The sequence below is a fragment of the Geosmithia morbida genome (genome assembly GCF_012550715.1).
Source record: "Geosmithia morbida isolate 1262 chromosome Unknown scaffold_4, whole genome shotgun sequence".
In the NCBI taxonomy this organism is placed as follows: domain Eukaryota; kingdom Fungi; phylum Ascomycota; class Sordariomycetes; order Hypocreales; family Bionectriaceae; genus Geosmithia; species Geosmithia morbida.
The window spans coordinates 232076-254559 of record NW_023336191.1 but is presented as its reverse complement, the minus strand read 5'-3'; the positions used below and the strand labels follow the sequence as shown (position 1 = coordinate 254559).

The window sequence follows — 22484 nt, the reverse complement described above, 5'->3', positions numbered from 1 at the left end:
TATTCAAGGTTTGAAAATGGCGATTTCTCTGAAATTGACCCCCATTGATGATTGCACGCGCCCAGTCGCACCCCTCCCTGCCTCCTTTGCTCCTTCCTCTTCATGCGTCGTACAGGTAATCACATTCTCGTCGTCATCAATCACGCCCACATTCGTCCACATTTGGCCTTCCGTCGCCCACACTTCCCATCTCTTCCGGTATTTTTCTCCTTATCCCGTTGCTTCTCCCCTCGCCTCGCCCCGGCCTACGTCGTAATTACCAATTGCCGTCCCCGCTACATCCTGCACGCGCAAGTCACGCACTTCCGATGGATGCTTGATGTGTGTTTACGCCCACCACCATCAATGTTCTATGTCCTGTTTTATTCTGTCTGTTTTCCTTCCTTGCTTCCCTCCTTCCCGCCCAACCCCTCATTTATGCAAGCCTGAGATGTAGCAGCACAGGCAGGGCTGTCCAGGTTTGGGGGAGGGAGGGCAAACAGCACTGTCTCATGAGAAGAAAGGCGAAGGAAATATTCTTACCCTGGCATGAGATGAACACTCGAGTTTGAATCTTTTGCTTTCTCCCTCTCCTTTTCTTTCACAATGTTTCTCTCTTCTTTTTTTTTTTCGCCACCTTGCCGATCTTGAACTGACAATACGAGTCATCAACTGGATTCAAGCGCTGTCAGGGAACGGGTATGCAGCCACGTGCGTGAGTCTGGGAGTTTTGTGTTACGAGCCAGAGTTGATGATACACGCGACAGGCGCGCCTAGTCGAGAACTTGTTACTATACTGGGACTGGGCAGGTTCACTGGTGTATCTCGCCTCTGCATGAGCTGGAGCACCAACAGCCATCGTTCGTTCCCCATGTTTGACCCCGGCACCTTGCAGCTACGTAATACATATACGTCGTATGCGAGACGCGGTTTGCCAACCGTCCGTCACATCTATTTTTTTTTTTTGCACACTTGACAGCTAATAATGATTTCTCCTCCCATGTTACCGAAGAATGCTACTTGTTTGTTTTGCAAAATTGCCATCAAACTTTCTTCTTTTGGCTCAACAAACAGGGCTCAATATGCCGCGCAACTCCAGGTCCGAGCACACCCCAGGCCCGAGCAACTGCAACTGGCTGCAATAGTGGACAAACTGGAAGCTACCTGGCTGATTGCTTTTCCTCCGATGAACTGGCGGTCAATCGACCAAGATGCGTCGGAGCGAACCAAGCACCACCAGGAGGGCTTTAGAAAGAAAGACAGGAGAGAAAAGAGCGCCCACCTATGGCGGCTTAAAGCGTGTATCAGCAGCTTCACGGTCACACCCCACGCCGTCAGAGCCATTCAAGTCACCAAGAACGATGCCAGCGTGACAAGTTGGTGGTGTGAAGTGCGCTGTCAGGCCCTGCATCAGCTGCTGCCAGCATTCATTATTATTAGCTGGCCTGGGTTCAGGGGGGCCGCATAGTTCGTTCGGCCCCACGAACCACTCTGGTTAGTGTTTCGTCATCCTATGAGTATCATCCTACACTTTTCATGTGCGGTGTACATCCGTTCCTAGTTGCTTGCCAACGGTCTGCCAGTCAACAAGCAAGCCATCCTCCCTCCGTCCCCCCCCAATCCAGAGCTGCATCACAGCATCCACCACGACCGGCTCGGACAAGAAAGAAATTTTTCTCGCTCTTTTCTCGTATCACATCAGTAGGTACCCACCGCCGTTTTGCCATGTTGACGCAGCTTGTCAATTTATCCGTATCGGTGTGCCCGGCTCGTCACTCAATTTCCAAACACGTCCATCGCACGTACGACAAGTACGAGTATGTATGCGATGGGTACAAGGGCAAGGCCTGCTCCTCTCCGTTGCACCGCAGGCCGACGCAGACACTGTGATCATACAGACAAACAGAGGCGTGTCGCGTGGAGAGGGGTGGCATCTGAAAAGCCTCTGTCGATGGCGCACCGGTGTTGATGACAGCCCTATTCGCCCATGAGTTCATGGACACGGCCCTCAGGCCCGTTGTGGCGGCGCTGCTGAGGCGGCGGTCAACGAGTGGAAATAGTAGCAAACACTTGTCGAACAACTGTTACAAGACACTTGAGCTGCAGCAATCCTGCCGCTAGTCTTGAGTGAGGAGGCTGGTCCCGCAGCGGCAGTGAGCGTGGGGTGTCAAATCCAAATCCAAATTGAAAAAAATAAAAAATAAAACAGACGAGAAGTTATTGCTGCCCAAAACACTCCAAAGCACCCAACTGACGCCTACTTACGAGGCGCAACGGATCATAAGCCCATGGCTGCGGTTAAAAAAAAAAAGAGAGAAAGGACTCAGCGCACACACGGACATTTCGGGATACTCTTTTTTCCCACACTCCCATCACCAGCCTTCCTAGGCACACAAGAGGGAGTTTCTTGGAGGCTATATGCCTCGAGCGCCAACCAAGGACAGTCAGCATATCGTCGCCGGACCTATCTGCTGCTCTACACGGGGGGCGCCGTGGTCTCGTGAGCACGACTGTATGTATGTGGGCTGAGAGGCCCGCAAGTTTTCCGACCTATCGCTGTACAGAGATGGGTTTTTCGGGATAAATCCGCCCAGGATTGGAGGATAATCAGGTGAAGAAGAAGACGATTGGAGCAGAACAGCCTACAGAGTATATCACACGGGTCGGGGTCGCTAATAGAGGATAACCGCTGACCAGTGAACGGGTGAGAGTCGCAAGCCTCGTGAAGACTTTTCTCAAAGACTTGGTTACGCATTGCTGTTGCTGTGTTGGCTCATATGCACCCCCGTCTCTTAGAGCACAATGCTCGCCACCGCCTTTAATGGGTCAGTATGAGTAGGCTTCCTACGGTTTTGCCTGCTCTCCCTCTCTCCATAACCCTCTCCCTCTCTCCCTCTTCCTCTCTCTCTCTCTCCCTCCCTCTCTCTCTCTCTCTCTCTCTCTCTCTCACGCCCTCGCCCTCGCCAGCGCCGCAACCAATAGGACATGAGTAACAGGTAGGAGGAAGGGTATCAGGACAGCAAGAGAGTCGGGGAGGGATCCTGCAGAGTGTAGGTGAGATGGGGGAGAAAACCGGTGAGACGGCTATGGACACGCCCCCGAACAAGGTATGCAGAGCTACCCTCTCTTGCAAGTCCCTTTTTATTTGCAGTTCAGTACCCCACAAGGGGAGCCTTATGGGAATCGTGTAGGGGAGAGGGGGGAGATCGAGTAATCAGCATGCTACTGAACTTCTTTCCTCCGAGCTAGAGTGTCAGGCGGCAAAAAGAAGATAAAACAGGAGAAAAACAGGACGTGGCGGTGAGAAGATCGCTGGCTTGAGATCGGCACCGGCCGATTGTTCACACAGGCTTTCAAAAAGGCAAGTCGGGCATCAAGATCTAGACTGCATCACTGCATCAGCCACCCATCGATCAATAATACCCCATGCTTCTGATATTGTAATGGATTGAGACATTCTCTCTCTCTGTCTCTGTCTCTCTCTGTCTTTTCGATAGTAAGAATCTTATCCTTTCGCAGGCGGAGCGAGGGGGCGCAGATCGCGTGGTGACGTGTGTAGTTCTGCCTAGAAGATACGATAGGGAATGAGAACCGGATATGGCGTTGAGGCGAAGAGTAACGAAGTAATCGATAGATCCAAACAAGGCAGCAGAAAATATAGGGAGAGCCCAACGAGTGGCGTAAACAGTCATTTTCTCCCAAGTGACGTGTCCGTGAACAAGAATGCCTAGTTGGTTGTTGACGCCGTGCCGAGTATGTGAGTGAGTGTGCGTGTGTGTGGGGGGGGGGGGGGGGAGGGAAGAGAGAAAGAAAGCAGACGAGAATAGATTTCCGTTCGGGACAAGCCGCAGCGGGCGGGCCAACTTAATCGTTTGTTTTTGGATCTTTATGTGCTTTTTCCTCACAGTCGGTCTGAGATGTTGTATGTATTACATTGATATATCGCAAGACCGACGGGCGCAAGGTGGAGGGCAAGATAGTAATACCTAGTACATAGTATATATGTGAGGGCGGCACGCTTAGTGGCTACGTAGATACAAGTGCTACATCTAGTACGGTAGGTTGTAGGTAGTAGTGGTAGTGGTGTTTTCAGCATGACCTGATTGGTATTATAGATTGCAGATGGGTATAAGAAAAGGAGTAGAGATCTAAATATGGTGACGTGTTACCGTCTGCGTGTGAGTTGTCTCTGCCTTGCACGAAGCCGAGGGCTCTCTCTCTCTCTCTCTCTCTCTCTCTCTGTGTGTGTGTGTGTGTCAGTCAGGTCATCATTACACATTAGACGAATCAGAGAAACGGCACGGTGAGAAGAAGGTGAAGAGGTCTTGTCGATGATCGCTACTAGTAGTCATAGTCTGATCCATTCTCCCCCAGGTCGTTCTACCACAGTACTTATTTTTCTATACACGAAAGCTTTATTATAGTATATTGGGGGGGGGGGGAACACGTTTTCTCTTTCTTTGGAAACTTGCTGTGCTGCTTGCTAGTTGCTTGCTAGTAGTTGATGGTGTATGTGTGGGTGGGTTGGGTGGGTGGGTGTGTTGTGCGCAGCGTACCGGTTTAGGCATGTCTCACATCTGACGTGCGCGAGCTGGATCTAGAAAGGTGTTGTATATCTGGTTCTGCTGGTACAGCCTACATGTAATGCGCATACAAATAGGTCTATACTTTTACAGTCTCTAGTGGTTATCACTTAAGAGAAAAAGGAAAAAGATGGTTATATAGGAAATAAAGGCACATTTCGGTGCCTCCAAGTGTCAGTCACGTGGGTCCCGGGAATGAGACGTCTTGATCATAGAGTGTCGTGTTGTGTCGTTACACATCATCGTACATGTATACTCTAAATATAAACATCAGATGCTATTACACGTCTTCATACTTGTAAAACGGTTTCTATATGACGAGTTCCTAATATCTATGGGAATAGTGGTATTACAGGTGGGATTGATAGTCCGTAGTACGCACTAGGAGAGTAGAGGAAATGCCAATAGATCATCATATTACAGAGTACATACGTACACAGCACAACCACACACTGACACCACTAACACCACCGTAATACTCCGTACGTATGTCGTAGCGGGGCGAAATAACCCCACTACCGTTTTTTTCGAGCGCGAACCTTCCATTGATGACTTATCCTTCTTTTTCGACTCGCAACCACTTTTTTTTTAAAGACCTACATATATACGCGCCGGTAGGAGAGAGAGAGAATAATTATGGAATCTGAATGAAAAGAAACTGCCAAGGTAGCCTGCCTCCTTTCCTCCTTGACGAGACACGCACGCACGACAGCAGCAACAACAGCAGCAGCAGCAATAATAATAATCATAACAACAAAGCAAAGTACACACAAACCCACACGGCAACAACCAACTAAAACTCCCACCACACACATATACGATCGTATCAACACCACCATCATCAATCACCATGGCAGACGTCCCCCTTCAAGTCGTTTCGGAAAATTCGGTGTCGGAACGCCGCATCACCCCGTCATGGACAATCGGTCAGCTCAAAGCTCGTCTAGAGCCCATCACCGGCGTTCCCCCCTTGTCACAGAAGCTCAGCCTCAAGGTCAAGGGGCAAGACAAAATCGCCATTGAGGCGGTCGACGAGGAGAATACGAGACTTGACAGGTTTACACTCACGCCATATGCCGAACTTCACGTGAGTGTCTTGTTTCTTTTCTTTTTTTCTTTTCTTCTTTTTTTCTCTTCTTTCTTTTCCAGTGTCTATCATCCCACCCTATGTTCATCCTTTTTTTCTTTATATGTTTCGTCCTTTCTTTCTTCCTTTTCGTATTTATGCCTTATTTATGTTTCTTTCTTAAAACACGGCAGCGACATCGGGATCAAGCGAGGCTGTGCAAATGCAGTATCATACCTCAACACGTCAACATCCCTGTGTCGCCTTCCTCCCCCCCCCCCCCCCAAAAAAAAAGTAGCGGTAGCCGGTCGATGACTTAAACCCCAACCCCAACCCCAAACCCCCCTGTCATGTTGGGCATGGAAGGAAACTAGTTGTTGTTGTAGCAACATGGGGGAGGGGGTGGGATAGGAAAAAAAAAATGTGAAAGAAACTTATGCTGACATCACATGAACTCACGTTACAGGTCGATGATCTCCGCCCTCCAGGCGCTAGGGAGAACTACACGGATGTCTCGGGCGTGGACAAGTACGTCATGCCGGAGGATGAGTATGAGAAGAAGACGGACTCAGTGCTGGCCTGGAAGAAGAACCAGAAGCTAGGAAGGTTCGACCCCAACGCCCCGGACCATGAGCAGGCCAAACTGGATGCCCTGGCGAGGGAGGTGGCCCAGCGGGACATCGCCGTGGGCAAGAGGTGTCGCGTCGGTGCCAACGACGACAGGAGAGGCGAGGTCAGGTACGTCGGTGAGGTCAAGGAGATCCCTGGGGGCGCGGGACCCTGGATTGGCGTGCAGCTCGACGAGCCTGTCGGCAAGAATGACGGGTCCATCGCGGGGACGAGATATTGGGGTCAGGAGTCGACACTGAAACACGGCGTGTTTGTCCGTCCTGATCGTGTCGAGGTGGGCGATTTCCCGGCCATCAATGACCTCGAGGATATGGAGGAGATCTGAGACGAAAAAGAGAGTGGCATATTCCTGGCGAAGAGGTAGGGGAGAGGGAATAGAAGTTGTGTAGCTGAAAACCAATTTTTTTTTAAAAAAAAAAAATTAAAGGGAGACCAAGGGGTGGTGTAGGGTAGGTGATTTCGTAGGATTGTCCAGGTGGGAGAGATGGGCTTCCGAGCATGAGAAGCATAGAAGTGTTGTATTGTTAATATAATATCCTTTTAAGCAGCAAAAGTCAAGACGTACGAATCACCGATCAAGTGCGTGCTAGTACTTGATCCAAGCTTGATCAAACACAGCCACATGCTCTAGACCCTCCTCGGCCTCGTCTTGGCGGGCATTGGCATTGTCGCTGTCAGAAGGGGATGACAGGTAGCATCATCTGACCGTGCATATAGCATTGTACGCACAAGAAGAAGTCTCATGTTAGTAGCAGACTTGTAGATGGGAGGGAAGAAGAGAGAAGGAATCGATTGTACGACATGGGGAGATCGAGAGAGAACGTGATAGACGTGTATCTCTTGGTTGGTGTAAATGCAATCAATCTATCAGTATTATATACGAGTACGCGTAGATCAAGTCGAGATGCTCAAAATGCTCGCGAGAAAAGACCTCGAGCCTGATTACGTACGTTCTGCTAGTGGCTAGCAGAAGTTCTCGTAGTACACTAAGCTAAGCGCCCCCAAAAAGGCTTATCAGAGAGACGTGCAACTCCGGCAGGTCCGACCCAGATGACACTGCAACAGATTCTCGGTTTCCCCACGCGTTACACCCCGCGGGCCGCTTTTTTTTTTGGTAGTGATCAGAAGAACCTCCAGGCCGCTCTCTCTCTCTCCCTCTCCCCCTCTCTCTCTTTCTCTGTTCAAATCCCCATCTTGTGCTGCTGCCAAACTTCTCTCCTCACCCTTTCCCTCTCTATCTGCAGATCTGTGCGGGTCTCGGGAAGACTACAAGTTTGATCGTCCGCTCTCCCGGCTCCTCCCCCATCCCCTCCCCCACACACCTATATCACCCTCTCGTTTCTCCCTCACCTAGACTCCTGTAGTCCCCTCCTCCCCGACCGATCGGTGACTTCACATTTGACGAACACTTACCTCTTAGCCGCACCCTTTACGCGCATCATCATCGTCCTCTCTCCACAGGCGGTATCGGGTCATGAGATTGCGTGCTGAGATGTAAAGATTCTCGGCGTCTGCTACCTCGCCCCAGCTTGCGCCCTTGGAGCTGTGCCCTCGCACTCTTCTAAACGCCGACTTCCCGATCGATCTTCCTCGAATAGTTCTCTACCGTCTCTCCACCAGCTCCCCTTTGCATAAAGGAACCTCATGCCAAAAACAAACACATGAGATTGGAAGAACGAGACAAAGGGAAAAAATGTTTACATCTCTAAAGAATCTCGCCCTTTGGCTGGGGTTCATTTTACCATTAGTTGGGTCCGCCGGCGCTGACGTCATCGCCTGGACCTCGCCCAGCGACAGTCTGCCAGATTGGGCATCGGAGAGTACTCTGCAGCTCAGTCTGTCGACATCTTCGACAAACTACGCCATCATTCCCCTGACGGATAAACTGGCGGCCGGTCAGAGTGGCCAGATCTCCTCGTCCGTGAGTGTCTCTTGCGAACCGAGGCAATCCCATGTCAGGTTTCTGAAGCAGAGCGTTACGCTAACAATGGGGGTCTGGAAATAGACCATCAGTATCAAGGGCGATCTCAAAGCAGCAGACGACTCAAACTACGACACAATCACCTCGTCCGGGGATGTCGCTTACATGACGTGCGACCAGTCGGACACGGCTACGTACATCACCCCGGACAAGATGCTCAACGAGCTGATGAAGCAGGCCCCCAAGGCCATTGTGCTCTACTCGACCGAGCACAACTGGTGCTCCCTCGGCCACAACGGCGATCTCGACTATACGGCCATCCTGTCCATGACGGACACGGGAGAGTCCGCCTCGGTTCTGGCCCACCTTAACGAGACGTCCAAGTCGTCGGTCGGCGTATCCATCTACGGAAGCGCCAACAAGGAGACGAGCATCGACAACGACGGCAACCAGAGCAGCGGGGATGGCAAGTCGGCCGTGGCCATGAGCGTGCTATATAGTATCACCGGGCTCGTCACCTTCCTCTTCCTCGTCATCATCGTCAACGGTGCCATAAGAGCGCACCGCCATCCCGAGCGCTACGGTCCCAGACGCGCAGCCCCCGGCAGACCCAGGCAGAGCAGGGCCAAGGGCCTCGCTAGAGCCGTACTCGAGACGCTGCCCGTGATCAAGTTTGGCGATCAGCAACCGTCCAAGCCGGACCCGGAGCTCGAGACAATAGATGACGCCATCACGGCCGAGGAGGGGAGGGTCAGGGACCCAGCCGCCGCTCAGGGAGCCGCCGCTGCTGATGCGTCCCCAAATGCCGCCGCCGCCACGAGCCGGGGCGCAACAGCTCCGGGTCCCGATACCCAGAATCGCGCCGGGACAAGCGCCAGCTCGCCACGAACCTCCATGGAGAGATCGGAGACTGCAGCCGCCACCTCAGGAATAGAAGGGGCAACAGCAGCACCGAGGGCATCCACCGCTTCCCAATCAACACCGGAGGCACTGGGCTGCTCCATATGCACCGATGATTTCAAGGTCGGCGAGGACGTCAGGGTTCTACCGTGTCATCACCAGTTTCACCCGGGCTGTGTAGACCCTTGGCTGGTGCATGTATCTGGTACATGTCCTCTTTGGTAAGCTTCTCCCCCCCCTCCCCTCCCCCCTTTTACCTCTGTTCCTCCTCTTCTTCCCCTCTACTACAAAGACAAGCCGTGTTAACCCTCATCCAGCCGCCTCGACCTACGTCCCGGCCAAGCCAGCGGCAGCGGTACAACCAACGAAGGCCAACAGCCATCCACAGCTAGCGAGTCACTCCCCCCACCCCTCAATGTAGGAAGTCACGGCGGCAGCCACGAGACGTCCGGCTCCCCCGACGTCACCGACGGTGGCATCGACGTCAACCGACTCCGTGAGGCCCCGGCCGCAGAACAGATGGAGATCCTACGACGGATGAGGGAGGGATACCCCCCCTCTTACCCCCCTGATGCTGCCGCTGCTGCCAACGCAACTGGTACGGGTGCTGCCACCACTGTCACTGCCGATGCTGGTACCAATAGTACGTCAGCAGAAGACCAGCGACATCATGCCAGGGCAAGGTTGGCACTTCGTCTCAAGGAAAAGTTCCGCATCCTGACTCATTCACAGGGTGTGAGGCATAATTGAGGCTTTGCTCTCTCTCTCTCTCTCTCCCACTCTCTCTTCTTTCTTATTATGATTATTCTTGCCAACTGCTTAGTTTTTTTACTCTTTTCTTTCCTTTTTTTTCTGCTGCTTAATTGTTCAGGGCATTCCTATTGGGAAGGCATGTCTGGCGTTTTTCCCCTCTCTTTTTCTCTACCCTGTTCCCCCCCCCCCTTTCTTTTCCTGTGGGTTTGCTTCACTTTACTTTCGAGGTTGGCGTTCAATTCCTTGGGCGGTGTACTTTTTGCAATCAAAGGATTATGGGAATGGAATCAGGGGAAGAAAAGGACAAAAACTGTATTACCTAGTGATACCCCCCTCCCTCTCTTGTATTGATGATTGACTACGAATATGAAAATAGGAAATTCAGAAACCATCTAGCTAGCATGTTGTTTTATCAAGAATGTGAATGTGCAAACAATTATATTCCAACATTGTCAAAACGCCGTATAATGCTATTCCGGTCCGGTATCTAGGCATCAAGCCTCCACGCATACCTCGCCAACTCAGATATAACTGCAGCCTCGTCCTCGGATAAGCAGAACAACGAAATAACATCACAACCGCTACGGCCCTTTATTCGAAAGGACTAATGCACCTATATGATGATCCATAATCTACCGACGTGAGAACGTAACTAACAATAATCCAGCTAGATGAAAAAAGACGAGAATGCACAGCGAGGCATTTACATTTTTTTGGGAAGGGGGGGGGGGGTTTCTTTTTTTTTTTAAAAAAAAAGAGGGAGAGAAAAAAACACACAATTTCAAAGACGTGAATGGATACGAGCTAAACATCATTCAACATGAACATGGTCATGTCAGTTCATCACGATTTGATGAGGTGCACATGCGGACTGAGATCCAAAAAGAATCAAAATAGACAAGATAAGAGAGGGGACCGAAATAGTGACAGGGAAAGAAAAACAGATATCACAAAATAGCCCCCCCTCAGGGTCAATATATACAGAGAATGTGAAACAAGTAGCGCCGGTGTTTTTTTCCTCTTTCCCGAATTCTATAATGTGAGTTGTCCGGGACATGATTCAAAGTGAATGCATAGTCCTGACCGCTCATATGTCCCATAAACACCCCCCCTTATAAGCCAGATAACCAAGAAAAGAAAAGATTGGGAAAAATAAGGTGGGTGGATCCCTAGCGAGTGTACAAGAAGTGAAAGATGGGGGAGGAGAGGTGAATTCACCCCATTTCTCCCGAGCGTCATATAATCTCTTAGAGACTAGAGACGACTTAGACGGTGGCGTAGATCTGGCCGTAGGAGCTCAAGGAGGTAGACGAGGACATGAGGCTACCGGTGGAGACCATAAAGTACGAGTAGGCATCGAGGTACTCGACGGCGTCAAGCTTGGGGATGTTCTCGGTGAGGAAGGAGGAGATCTCATCGTCGGAGCCGAGGGGGGCGAACTCAGTGAGCCAGACGGGCTTGTTGCCGCAGATCTCGTGGGCCTTCTCGAGGTGCTCGAAGAGGGTGCCGGCGTAGGCCGTCTCGGAGTACCAGTGGACGGGGCAGAAGTCATAGGAGCAACCACCGTCCAGGGCGTTGCAGGCGTCAACCCAGCTCTGGAGCCAGTCGAGGCCTTCGCCCGCGTTGCCCGAGTTGCTGACCGAGGGGGCACCGATGAGGGCACGGCCCTCAAACTCGTTGAAGTACTGGGCGTGCAGGGAGGCGGCCGAGGCGGCGTCCATGTTGGCCTGGGACGCGATGTCGGGCTCGTTGAAGGAGAGGATAGCCTTAGAGCCGGCCGAGATGGCGCTCTCGCAGTTGCTCGTCCACGGGCCCGTGAACTCCTCCCTGTTACCCCAGAGCATGGGGACGAAGCTGAGGGCGTCGAGACCCTCGGCGGCGGAAGCCCAGTTGTAGGCCCAGCCGCAGCTGGAGCAGCCCTCGGCGAAGACGTTGGCTAGGCTGGCGTCGTTGAAGGCGATACCACGCTTGGAGGAGAAGGGGGCGCCGGACGAGGAAGACGAAGTGGTGGAAGCGGAGGCGCCGGACGAAGTCTTGGCGGCAGCGTTGGCGACGACGGAGGCGGCGCTGCTGGTCGTGGAGGAAGAGGTGGTGGCGGCCGTGGTGGCGGCAACCTCCTCGACCTGGACCTGCTGGGTGGTGGTGGTGGGGGCCGCGGCCACGTTGGTGTCGGCCTTCTTGACAGACGTGGCCAGGGTGGTGGCCTGGGACGAAGAAACGGGGGCGGCGACGACGGGAGCGGCGACGACGGGGGCGGCCGAGGTGGTCGAGGCCTCGGCGACGGAGGAGGGGGGGACCTCGACGGCCTGGACAGCAGGCTGGGTGGTGGTGGGCTCGGCCTCCTGACCGGCAGTGACGATGACGGTCTCGTAAACGGTGACCCACTCAGTCTCGTAGTCACGCTTGTCGACCTGATTGTGGAGGTGACGGTGAGAGTTGAAGGCGGCAGCCTGGGCGGCCATGGAGGCCAGGACGGCGACAGCGGTGGCCTTGTTGGTGAGCATGTTGACGATGGTTTGCGGTTGTATATTCAAAGGAATGGATATATGACGCTTGAGGGTTTTGTCCGAACCAAAACGACCAGTCGTTAAAACAGACAGTGAAACGGCGAGTTTGTTTGCTCTTTGGCAGAGAGAGAGTCGACACTGTTCAGAGAGAGTGTGTGTAAGTCGTGGAGAGAGATTGAGAATGAAGGACGGCACGGCCGATGGGGGGAAAGAGATCGAAGCTGTCTGTCAAAGACGCGTGGGGGATCAAGAAAGCTTAAAAGAAGGGACTGTGCAAGCAGCTCGGCTGTGCGGTTCCTGATATAATAGAAGGTATAATGAAGGTATGTGCTTTTCAAAGGAAAGAAGGAAGAGAAGGAAGGGAAAGAAGAAGCATCTTGCAGGGGTAGGGAAGGGAAAGAGGGTCCTAAGTACGAGGAGCCAGGGACGGGCGGCTCCTTCTCCCCATGCGACTTACACGCAGGAACAAGGGCGGAGCGTACCGGTGGGCTTACAGCCTATAGCCTAGTGCCCATCAGGCGCATCCGTACCTGGCTAGCCCTGACATTGCTACTGTATTATTACATGTAGCATGTAACGTGTAGCAGCGAAAAACTCCGCAGCGGTGCGATATGATACCAAGTATTGCTAGTACGAGTACAGCGTTGGTACCCTGCTAAGAGCGCTAGCTGTAATAGTGGGCTCTGCTAAGGGCTCTGTTAAACTCGGTACGGTTAGGGGGAGGAGGAGGACAGCGCGGTACGGATTAAGGTCGCTCGGGCTCCCGCGTCGGGGGAGATGATGGTACCTCCAGGCTCCCACTAAACCAGAGCAAGCGGTCTTCTTAACAGGGATCACGCCCTGGCAGAGGCAACAAGTTGTCGTCCGTGCCATTCCAGCCTCGTTCAGTATCGGCTTTTTCCCTTGCTGAGCAGCTCGGGGACTCGTATGCGTCTACGTATGCAGAGTCGTGGGTGCCGTAGACGTGCAGTTGTACGGGTACTCGTAGCACGAGCCATCATCTCACCCCCCTCTCTATCCAGACAGTGATAATCCGTATTCCAATATGAATCCGTAATCTAATGTTGCCAGTTAGTATTGTATGTAGCTGTCGTCACCACCTGCTTCTATCATCTTGCTTCTTCTTTACGAGGCGTGATAACATGGCATACAGCTCTCCTCCCGGACGGCATGTATCGATGAACGACCGGTATGCCAGCCTTGACGAGCTTAACCGGAAAATCAAGAAGAAGGAGGGAGAGAGAGGGGGGGGGGGGGGGGGGGGGGGGGGGGGAACGGTAGACCGTCGAGCGGTACAACATGTCCAAGTACGCCCGCCACCGGCGTAGCAGTAGAATACTACTCCGGAGAGATAGAAGGCCACGAGTCATGAAGAGTTGTCACCTGCTTTCCCCCAGCGCCCATTTCATAGGGTAGCGGGCCGACCAGACACCATGAAACTTTTTCTGTCCTTCTGTTTCCGGCATGTTTCGACATTTTCGGCTTGTTGCCTTGCTGTTTTTGTTCATGCTGTTTACCTTTTCTTTCTTCCTTCCTCCAGTTCAATGTTTGGTCACAATCATGGTCGTCTCTCTGTCCGTAATCCCCATCCGCTTGGACATGTGCGCCGTCGGCACCAAGCTGCCGGATTAACCCTACCAGATCGAATTAACCCCGGTCTCACACTGACGCAAGCCACTACGAAGGCCCTGGCCCTGTGCCCGCCCCCTGCTGGGCCTCCCCCTCTCATCCTGCGCCGCCCCAAAAAATAGTCTTGTCCTCTTCAAGCTGTCTCTCTGCTGTGGTCAGGCACGCTGTTGCCAGCTTAGCGTAGCCCTCATGAGGGAGCACACTAGTACAGACTATTATATGTACAGTAGGTAGTCCTCGTACTGGTATACCTGTACAGGTAACAGAACAGTATCCGTGACAGTATGGTAAAGCCGCGGCAGAGAGCAATAGTGGCCAAGTACAAGATGGTAACCTGGGAAGGGGGGGAGGGGGGGGGGCTCCCTCCTTCTCGGTCTCTCGGTCTCTTCTCCCACCCATTCGGAACTTGGTCATCTTCCTATTGGCTTTCCTCACTCTGTCCACACGCACACATACGCGCGCGCACATACGGAGAAAAAAGAATACCAAGGCGTCTTCGCTCCTTCCCCTGCATAAGTTGTAGCTCCAGGAACGGATACAGCGGAGTACCTTCGTAGTCGTACCTTTTCTCTCTCTCAGGTACCAGCTCCTCTTTACTGGTATTCGAAAGATGGTCTGGTGGGTCTCCCCATCACCCCCTCACACCTCCGCTCCACCGGCTTATCACATGCAGGAACCAACCTGCCCAAGCGCTTTGTTCCGTGGTGTTGTAATACATATAGACGCCGCGTACCTACCTGAAACGGGGGATAACAGAGGGTAAGTGCTCGCAATACAAGTATATACGAGTACTCGTATAAAGGGGCAAAAAAGAAGAAGAAGAAGAAGAAGAGAGAAGTAGAGAGAAGTAGAGAGAAAAAAGAACAGGGGGGGGGGAAGAAGGAGGAAAAGAAGAGGGAAGAAAAAATAATGGCCCCATACGAGTAGTATTACTCGTAGTCAAACTACAGATCTCTGTACAACGGACAAAGTGTTGGTCCATCGTGTTCTCGACCCTTTTCTCTCCCCTTATTTAGTGATCCACTGTTCTCTTGCCTCTCTTCCTCTTTCTCTTTTGGTGTGTAAGGTACCGAGTGATACTACACAACAAACAGCTATCCTCATGCCGACACCCGTCAAACACGCTTACTGTTACAGGCTGTCTCGTCGTTTTGCCATCCTGTTTCTCCTTTCCCTAACCTTGTCCCCTCCCCCCTTTTTCTCCTCCATATAATATATATACGAGTTGTAGTGCCAAAAGTACGGCAGTTCAAAAACAACAGCGTTACGGTCGTGGTAGTACTCGTATAGAAACTAATCAGCTTAGCCCAACGTTGTTTCCCCGGAAGCCACATGCCTGGTGATCTGAACAACAACAAACAAGATTACTATCATCATCACAACATTACCACCTCTCCCGATGGCAGTCAACCCAATCTGTACTACTCCAGTGATGAGCAACGCGCGCAATGCAAAACTTCCATCTTTTCTGGCCAGATGTCCACCTGCCACGCCAACCCGATCAAATCGGGCCCACGTAGCCCTCTCTGTCCACACATACACACTAGCAAGGGGGGGGGGGGGGGGGGGGCTTGGACCCATACTCGTACTCGTAGTCCTCCTGTACGGAGTACGGATACGGGAGTACAGATTACAGGTAGCCTGGATATAATACCTATTGAGACCTCTTCAGGCGGCCTCCGCATCTGGTAGACGGCGCGTCCTGACCCGCCATCCAGGGCTTCCCATTGGACTCCCCAGCCACCCGTGTCGATGGATGATCCAACGCGTCCGTCTTCTAAGCACCGAAGAGAGCGGGAGGCCCAGCGCAAATCATGATGCAACCCGAGTTCCCATCTCGACCAGGGTCCAGGTCCAGGGCAGGCAAAGTGTTTGCTAGAGGCTTGTTGACTGGTCCTTTATGGATTTCCTTTTCTTTTCTTTTCTTTTCTTGCCATTCCCTTTCCTCCCCTTACTTTTCTTGACTTTTCTTGGTCGTAGCTGCTCCGGATGCGGTTGTTGCTTTTTACTGAGTGAGATAGTGAGAGTCGAGACTCATCTGTGAATTGCACCACTCAATGACTAATGCTACGAGTAAGCCTACTACTAATACTACTGCTACTACCATACTTGGCAATACACCGCTTCTAGTAGGAGACAAAGATATAGCCCGACCGACAGCACACTACGTGAGTCACATTGTGAATGGAGCCCTACACACACAACATCGGCCGCATGCAGAAAATTTTCCTTCCTCTTCTTCGCACAACAAGTAAAAACCACTACTATTACTCGTGTTGTAGAGGGGTATTATACATGTGATTGCCAACTCTTTATACACGGAAAGACCCAATAATAAGCAAAAGCTACTACTAGGTTAGAGCAAATAGATGATCCCATGAAACTGGAAATCACTCACAAGACCACACACACACACACACACATACACACACACCATCATCATCACCACTGACCACGGAGAAAAAATACCATAACGTCCCATGTGCTAAACTATATCCACCGCCAGCCCCCACGGAGAATGGCCACGTTTCTTGAAATCTCTCCGTAGAACTCTCCGGTCAAGAGAATCTCATGACACCTTTCAGGTAGACTAAAAGTCTTTTTTTTTTCTTCCCTATTTTTCGCCTCTGTCGTGTCTACAACCCCCCTTTGTTTACCTTATCGGCTTTTCCTTCCGCCTGCCTGAACTACTGTTGATACTAGTTAGGAAGGAGTATGACTACAGGCCTCGGGCAAACTACGATGCTGGTGAAGCGGCCCATGTGGCCTGATTGGTACTCCGAAGTTGATCACTTGCAACTTTTTTTTTCTCGTTACAGTTGCTGTGTTGGCCGTATGAGCTGGCAAAACTTGCCAGGGCCATGGGATGGTATGTTTGCGCGCGCAGAAAAAAAAACAAGGAAAACAACATCCTGGCAACAGATGAATGACGTAGCAAATGATGATCATGGGTAGACATCTTCGTATAGAGATTCGTATTCTGAGATTAAGCTGCATATAGGCTCCGTGACGAACAAAACTCTGTCTCTGCGTCAAATGCCGGCGGTGGAATTCGCCGGTGCAGATACAGGGTATTTTCGACGTGATACGAATGCCAACTCATTGTGCATGCATGTCCGAGAGGAGGGGGGGAGAGGAGAGAGGAGAGGAGAGGGAGGAAGAGAGGAAAGAGACGGTAATACATACAGAAAAGTCTGATAAGTAAAGAGTGGAACTGCGAAGCGAGGGGGGAGGAGAGGGAGGAGAGGAGAAGCAGAGGTTAAAGAAAAAGGAAAACAATGAGAAAAAAAGAAAAGAACAAAAGAGCAAGAGGCAAAAGGCTGCAAAAAAGAAACTTATTTGGTTTGGACGAACAGGGAATCGAACCCTGGACCTTTCCCAATGTCGCGGTTCATCTCAAAGGAGACATGATGCTAAGGGAAAATTATACCACTAAACCATTCGCCCAAGAACTGTTGTTTCTTCCCCCCACAATTCAACTCTATGAGATTCACAGCATCTTCCTAGACGTAGATGGTACGACACCCTTGCTCCTTCTTTTATTCATACACATTTCCACACTCTCTCCCCAAGAAGGCGATACATTTCATAAACCATCATCTCATAATGAACAGCCTCCTCACCTGCCTGCCGTGCCCGGATGCGTAGCAATGACGATGCTTTGTTTATGGCTCAGCTACACGACGTCCCCACCAATGCATACCCTGGTTGACAACGCCTGCCCAATACCTGCATGGCGAGGCTGATTCCAGACCCCTCACATAGGTGGTATCCCTAGGCTATCATTTGTTGGTCCTGTGGGCTGGCGAAGACCAAGACAGCATCTGCAATTCTCATGGCCCTCTCTGGGACAATGTCCATCATCTTTTTTCCTTTGGTGATACTGCACGCTTGCAATGCCTAGCCAACTCATCAAGTCCTCTCTGGTAATTCCCTTCCTGAAAAGGGCTTCCCTGGCGAATCCCCATGATCGCCTCACCTTGGCTATCCGGCAGTTTGAAGCCGATTTGCCTGAAGATCAAAGGACCACCTTCAAGCTGCCCCGGCGACAGTCGCGTGAGACACCGCCGGGCGTCTATAGTGTAATATAACTGACCGCCGCGGCCGGCCGTCGCGCATCGAGTCGGGTCAGTGATGGGTGCCACCGCGGCGCTCTGTTCGTCAATGTGCTTTTAGCTATCCAGAGATCCGTTGCCATAGGGGATGTGATGGTGGGCGGATCTCAAAACACGATTGCATGCAGCGTCTGGGTCATGATGCGGGTCATGGCGTTTGCGAGCATCACCACGAGTAGCATGATTCCAGATTGGAAAGTCCCCTCTCTTTCTTTTTCCGACTATGCCTGTACTTATATAGTCGTTTGCCGAAGATCTTCATGGTTTGGCAAACTATCTGAAGTCTTCATGACGGCTGGTCGGTCGGCACCGCGCTTCGAAGACATGGCACCAATCTACCCGCGATCCAAGAGGCTCCAGACTTGTCTTTCCGAGTACTTTCTGGCGCTTGTCAAGGTATGCCACGGTATACTCAAGTCGGTAAAGAAATCCGTCTTCTCTCAGCTCTTGCGGTCGGAATCCGACGTCGCAGTCTACCAGTCGGAGCTCGAGTACTGTGGCAAAGCCATAGAGCAGGAGACGACTATCTTGATAGCCTGGGATGTCAAGGACTAGAGAACAGTTCTTTTCGTGCTTTTCAAATCCGAGGACAGGCGTAGAGTATCTGAAAAGCGGAGACTGATCCTCAACGCCTGCTCGACATACGACCATCGGACACCGTGGAAAGAACTTCGCAGACCGACGAGCCTGAAAGCCTCAAAACCCGTACAGTAATCGGCTCCCTGGCTAAACAGCTGCTTTGCATCGTCGTAGGGCTGACTGCACAAACCCGACGACGGGCTTACTGATCTGCTGGCTTTGATTTAGACCATGTACTCGATTTGCTGAGACCTATCCTTGACACCGACAACAGAGCATACATCATCCTCGATGTACTGGACGAATGCGACATGGAAGAAAGAGCGAAAGCTGTCAATAATTCACAGGAGTTCCAGGCTCTACATCCAGCCACCATCCGTCTTTCATTGAGACAGGAGCCGGACAGGGCGTCGTGGGTGCAGCTTCAACTGCTCACGAAACCGACCGCATGTTTCTCCTGAGGATAACCCGGATATTGCGGAATATACCGAGACAGAGATTTATAGGCGGATAGTCTCTGGGGAACTAAAGTTAGGTATACCACATCTTATACCCGAAATCCGGAAGGCCTTGCCCAAGGGTGCACAGGGAATGTGTCTAAGGGTAGTTCTTCAAATCGCTTCGCTTTGCTTGGCCAAGACGGACAAGACCATTCGACAAGCCCTAGTTGATCTCCTCAGAGACCTCTCGGGGATATTCTCCCACATTCTGCAGCAGTCAGCGGTGTTCGGAGAGGAATACCATGGGCGGACACTCGAGCTGGTCACTGCAGCCTGCCGTTCTCTGTCGACGGATGAGCTGCGCGAGGCCCTGGCTGTAGCCCCGGGAGATAGCGACTGGGACCCGACGCGAATTCCTAACGTCATCTATGCCGTACTGACATGCTGCGGAAGCTTACTGATTGCGGACGAGGAAACCAAGTTAGTGAGACTGATTTATCATAGCCTGAAGCAGTTCCTGAATAGGGAGCCAGGTGCAGTAGAAATGCCATCGACAGTTCCCACATCCGGTATTGCAGACGCAGACAAGACGATAACTGCTGTCATAGCAACCTACGCCAACTACAGTATCTTCAACACACAACTCACCTCGACCGGCGCAGTGCCACAGCCCCGACAGTACGATAAGATCCCGAGGAAAGTAGTGGGTTTTGTTTCCAACTCGGGGAGTACCAAAAAGCTCGCATTGAAACTTTTGAAGCCTCGCGAGCAGCTGACGATGGATATCTGAGAACCCCTGATGAGGGCGGCTGAATTCAAGACACGACCTCCTGAGAAGTTTCTCTTTCTCGTACTCTCGATACTATTGGCACCTACACGTCTCCCAGGGACCAGATATAGATTCGGAAACTTGCAGAGCACTGATACAATCCGTAGACCGAGTCGTGCCCACAATCAACGAGACTGATGTCTTGTGAGTAAGCTGTTGAGAAACAAAACCAGAATTTACTACGGGTTATATTGAATACAGTACTCTGTGATCGAATTCTCACTTTCACCAGGGCGAGCCCACTGATATGGGCCGCTCAAGAAGGCCTCGGAAACGTAGTACAACTGCTTGAGAAGGATCGTATGTGTGTCGACCAACTGGACGTGTGCAGCAGGAATACATTGCCGTGAGCTACCGCACGTGGATATGATGCCACGGTACAAATTCTACTGGATAATGATGCTAACATACACTTGTCTGGCATTCAATTGCGGACTCCGCTGTCGTGGGCCTTGGAGGGCTGTCAAGCATGGCAACAAAGCCATAGTGCGGTCCCTACTCGATGACGGCACAGACCTTGGATTTTCAGGGCCAGGAAGGCCAGACGGCTCTCTCTTGTGCTGCTCGGAGCGGCCACGAAGCCATAGTGCGGTTCCTACTTGACCGGGGAGCTGATCTTGAGGCTCAGAACGAATATGGCTGGACAGCTCTCATGTGTGCTGTCGTTTTTGGCTCTAAATTTCGCGGAGGTTCTCCTCAGCAAGGGCGAGGCGGTCGACCTGAGTAATGACCTCGGACAGGCTCCGTTGATGCTGGCCTCTATGTACCACCATGTCTCTACGGCGCGGTTACTCTAAGATGAAGGTGCAAATGTTAACGCGAAGGACGTGTGTGGCCACACACCACTGTCATATGCTTCCCAACGAAGATACGATGCCTCGGTGCAGCTACTGACAGACAATGTAGCGGCTCTCGAGCGGAGGTATAACTTCCAGCGCACGTCGTCGACGATGGCCGCCATAGCGGGATATGGTTCTACCGCGGAGACACTCCTCGACAATGGCGCTTCTGTTGACGCAAAAGACGGAAAATGGCCAGACCTCGCTGTCATGGGCAACTCGGAGAGGGCATAAAGCTGTGGCGCAATTGATACGTGACAAAAAGGTCCCCTAGCCTCGGGTGATCCTGACGAGGATATGGTACTACCGCTGGCCTCAGGTGGAGTTCGAGGCGATAGGGATTTCATTCCATCTTGGAGGGGATCATGACGTCTGGTAGCGCGGTGATGTACGGCACAGCAGTATATATAATGTGCTTGTTTCTCTCCGTAGATGGGGGGTTCTGCATGACAAGAAAAATTGAACGTGGCACAAGAATCACACATACATTTTCTCTGTGCATCCAAGTCCGCTTCAATACACCTAGCTACGTATACGAATACGGCCACGAACCACGATGGGCGGTTTTATGGTCGATGTGAGATATTGGGCTGACGGCAAGGGTTGGGAGACGCGGCACATGGAGACGTTCGCTATAGCGGGTTGTCTTGTTATGCTGGAGGAGGTTGATTGGAGGAAGATGAACCAGATTGCTGTTATGACGGGAGGCGGCTCATTATGGGTGGATTCTTGGGACGGAACTAGATGTTGTTGATGAAACGTTCATCTTCTTCTCCTCGGGGATTCGTAGACTGTTCAATGCAGTGTTGGGATAAGTGAAGTCAGGTGTGTTCGTGGTGAGCGTAATGTCCCGGAAGATGCCACGTGACCTCGGCAATGTCGATATTGTATGTGGCCTTAGGCCGCCAAAAGGGTGCTCCTGCTCGCGAATAATCAATCAATTGGAGCTTCCCGACTCACATCGCCGTTGTCCCCCTCGCTTCCTATCCTACGAAACAACAGCCAACACCTATCCCGGTATCAAACAAGAACAGAAAACAACCGCCAAAATGTCTGCCTGGAAAGCCGCCGGTATCTCGTACGTTCTAACCTCCGAAAGTCACAATCAATCGCACCGCCGCCTCAACCCCGAAAGCGCGCCTTTTTCCCACCCCCTCTCCCGCGCGACCGAAACCGCTGCTTACTCCTGCTTCTCTCCTTCTAGGTACAACCGCTACCTGGCCATCGCGGCCCGCACTGTCCGCCGCAGTCTCAAGGAGGACAAGCGTCTCCTTGCTGAGCGCCGTGGCGAGACTGAGCTCCGCTTCGCCAAGTGGGAGGTAAGTCTGTTGTGCTGCGCAGACGGTCCTCGATAGTCTAGATGGAAAGCTAAAATAACCTCACAAACAAACAGAACGGCAAGGCTGGCGAGGCCAAGGAACCAACCAACTCCGTCCAGGGCTCGTCCAACTAAGTATTTGAACGAAATACTCGCATACGGAGCGACGGGACGGATGACCATGACCACCGGAGTGGTGAATTCGATGGTGGAGGGGGTATGAGGAGAATGGACCGGCGACAACCGAGCGCGCGCCGACGCTGCTGATATACGCACGCTTCTCAAGTGCTACTGTACCATAGACGGTTTTTCTTTCCCGGAGAGAGAGATCTTCTTTTTGATCATGAAAGAAACATCTCTCTGATTTGCCGTGCACCTTGAAACGTCGGCGCCTGA

General features: G+C 52.0%; 6 protein-coding genes across 6 annotated transcripts; 5 read left to right on the top strand and 1 right to left on the bottom strand.

The window, feature by feature from the left end:
- Nucleotides 1-5412: 5412 nt before the first annotated feature.
- On the top strand, nucleotides 5413-6583 carry GMORB2_5567 (tubulin-specific chaperone B; the record flags this gene model as incomplete). The annotated part of the gene is made up of 2 exons (XM_035467537.1): nucleotides 5413-5649; nucleotides 6095-6583. The coding sequence occupies 2 exons, from the start codon at nucleotides 5413-5415 to the stop codon at nucleotides 6581-6583; spliced, it is 726 nt and encodes a 241-aa protein (XP_035322503.1).
- A 1368-nt stretch (nucleotides 6584-7951) lies between these two features.
- Nucleotides 7952-9825, top strand: GMORB2_5566 (Zinc finger, C3HC4 type (RING finger); the record flags this gene model as incomplete). Its single annotated transcript, XM_035467536.1, has 4 exons — nucleotides 7952-8179; nucleotides 8264-9228; nucleotides 9397-9575; nucleotides 9812-9825. 4 exons carry the CDS (start codon nucleotides 7952-7954, stop codon nucleotides 9823-9825), a joined length of 1386 nt encoding a protein of 461 aa, XP_035322502.1.
- Nucleotides 9826-11097: 1272 nt separating this feature from the next.
- GMORB2_5565 (Glycosyl hydrolase catalytic core) lies at nucleotides 11098-12336 on the bottom strand (the record flags this gene model as incomplete). The annotated part of the gene is made up of 1 exon (XM_035467535.1): nucleotides 11098-12336. One exon carries the CDS (start codon nucleotides 12334-12336, stop codon nucleotides 11098-11100), a length of 1239 nt encoding a protein of 412 aa, XP_035322501.1.
- Nucleotides 12337-19253: 6917 nt separating this feature from the next.
- Nucleotides 19254-19892, top strand: GMORB2_5564 (NACHT domain; the record flags this gene model as incomplete). Its single annotated transcript, XM_035467534.1, has 1 exon — nucleotides 19254-19892. One exon carries the CDS (start codon nucleotides 19254-19256, stop codon nucleotides 19890-19892), a length of 639 nt encoding a protein of 212 aa, XP_035322500.1.
- A 674-nt stretch (nucleotides 19893-20566) lies between these two features.
- GMORB2_5563 (uncharacterized protein) lies at nucleotides 20567-21004 on the top strand (the record flags this gene model as incomplete). The annotated part of the gene is made up of 2 exons (XM_035467533.1): nucleotides 20567-20654; nucleotides 20838-21004. The coding sequence occupies 2 exons, from the start codon at nucleotides 20567-20569 to the stop codon at nucleotides 21002-21004; spliced, it is 255 nt and encodes an 84-aa protein (XP_035322499.1).
- Nucleotides 21005-21819: 815 nt separating this feature from the next.
- Nucleotides 21820-22223, top strand: GMORB2_5562 (F-type H+-transporting ATPase subunit epsilon; the record flags this gene model as incomplete). Its single annotated transcript, XM_035467532.1, has 3 exons — nucleotides 21820-21848; nucleotides 21975-22089; nucleotides 22164-22223. The coding sequence occupies 3 exons, from the start codon at nucleotides 21820-21822 to the stop codon at nucleotides 22221-22223; spliced, it is 204 nt and encodes a 67-aa protein (XP_035322498.1).
- Nucleotides 22224-22484: the final 261 nt, after the last annotated feature.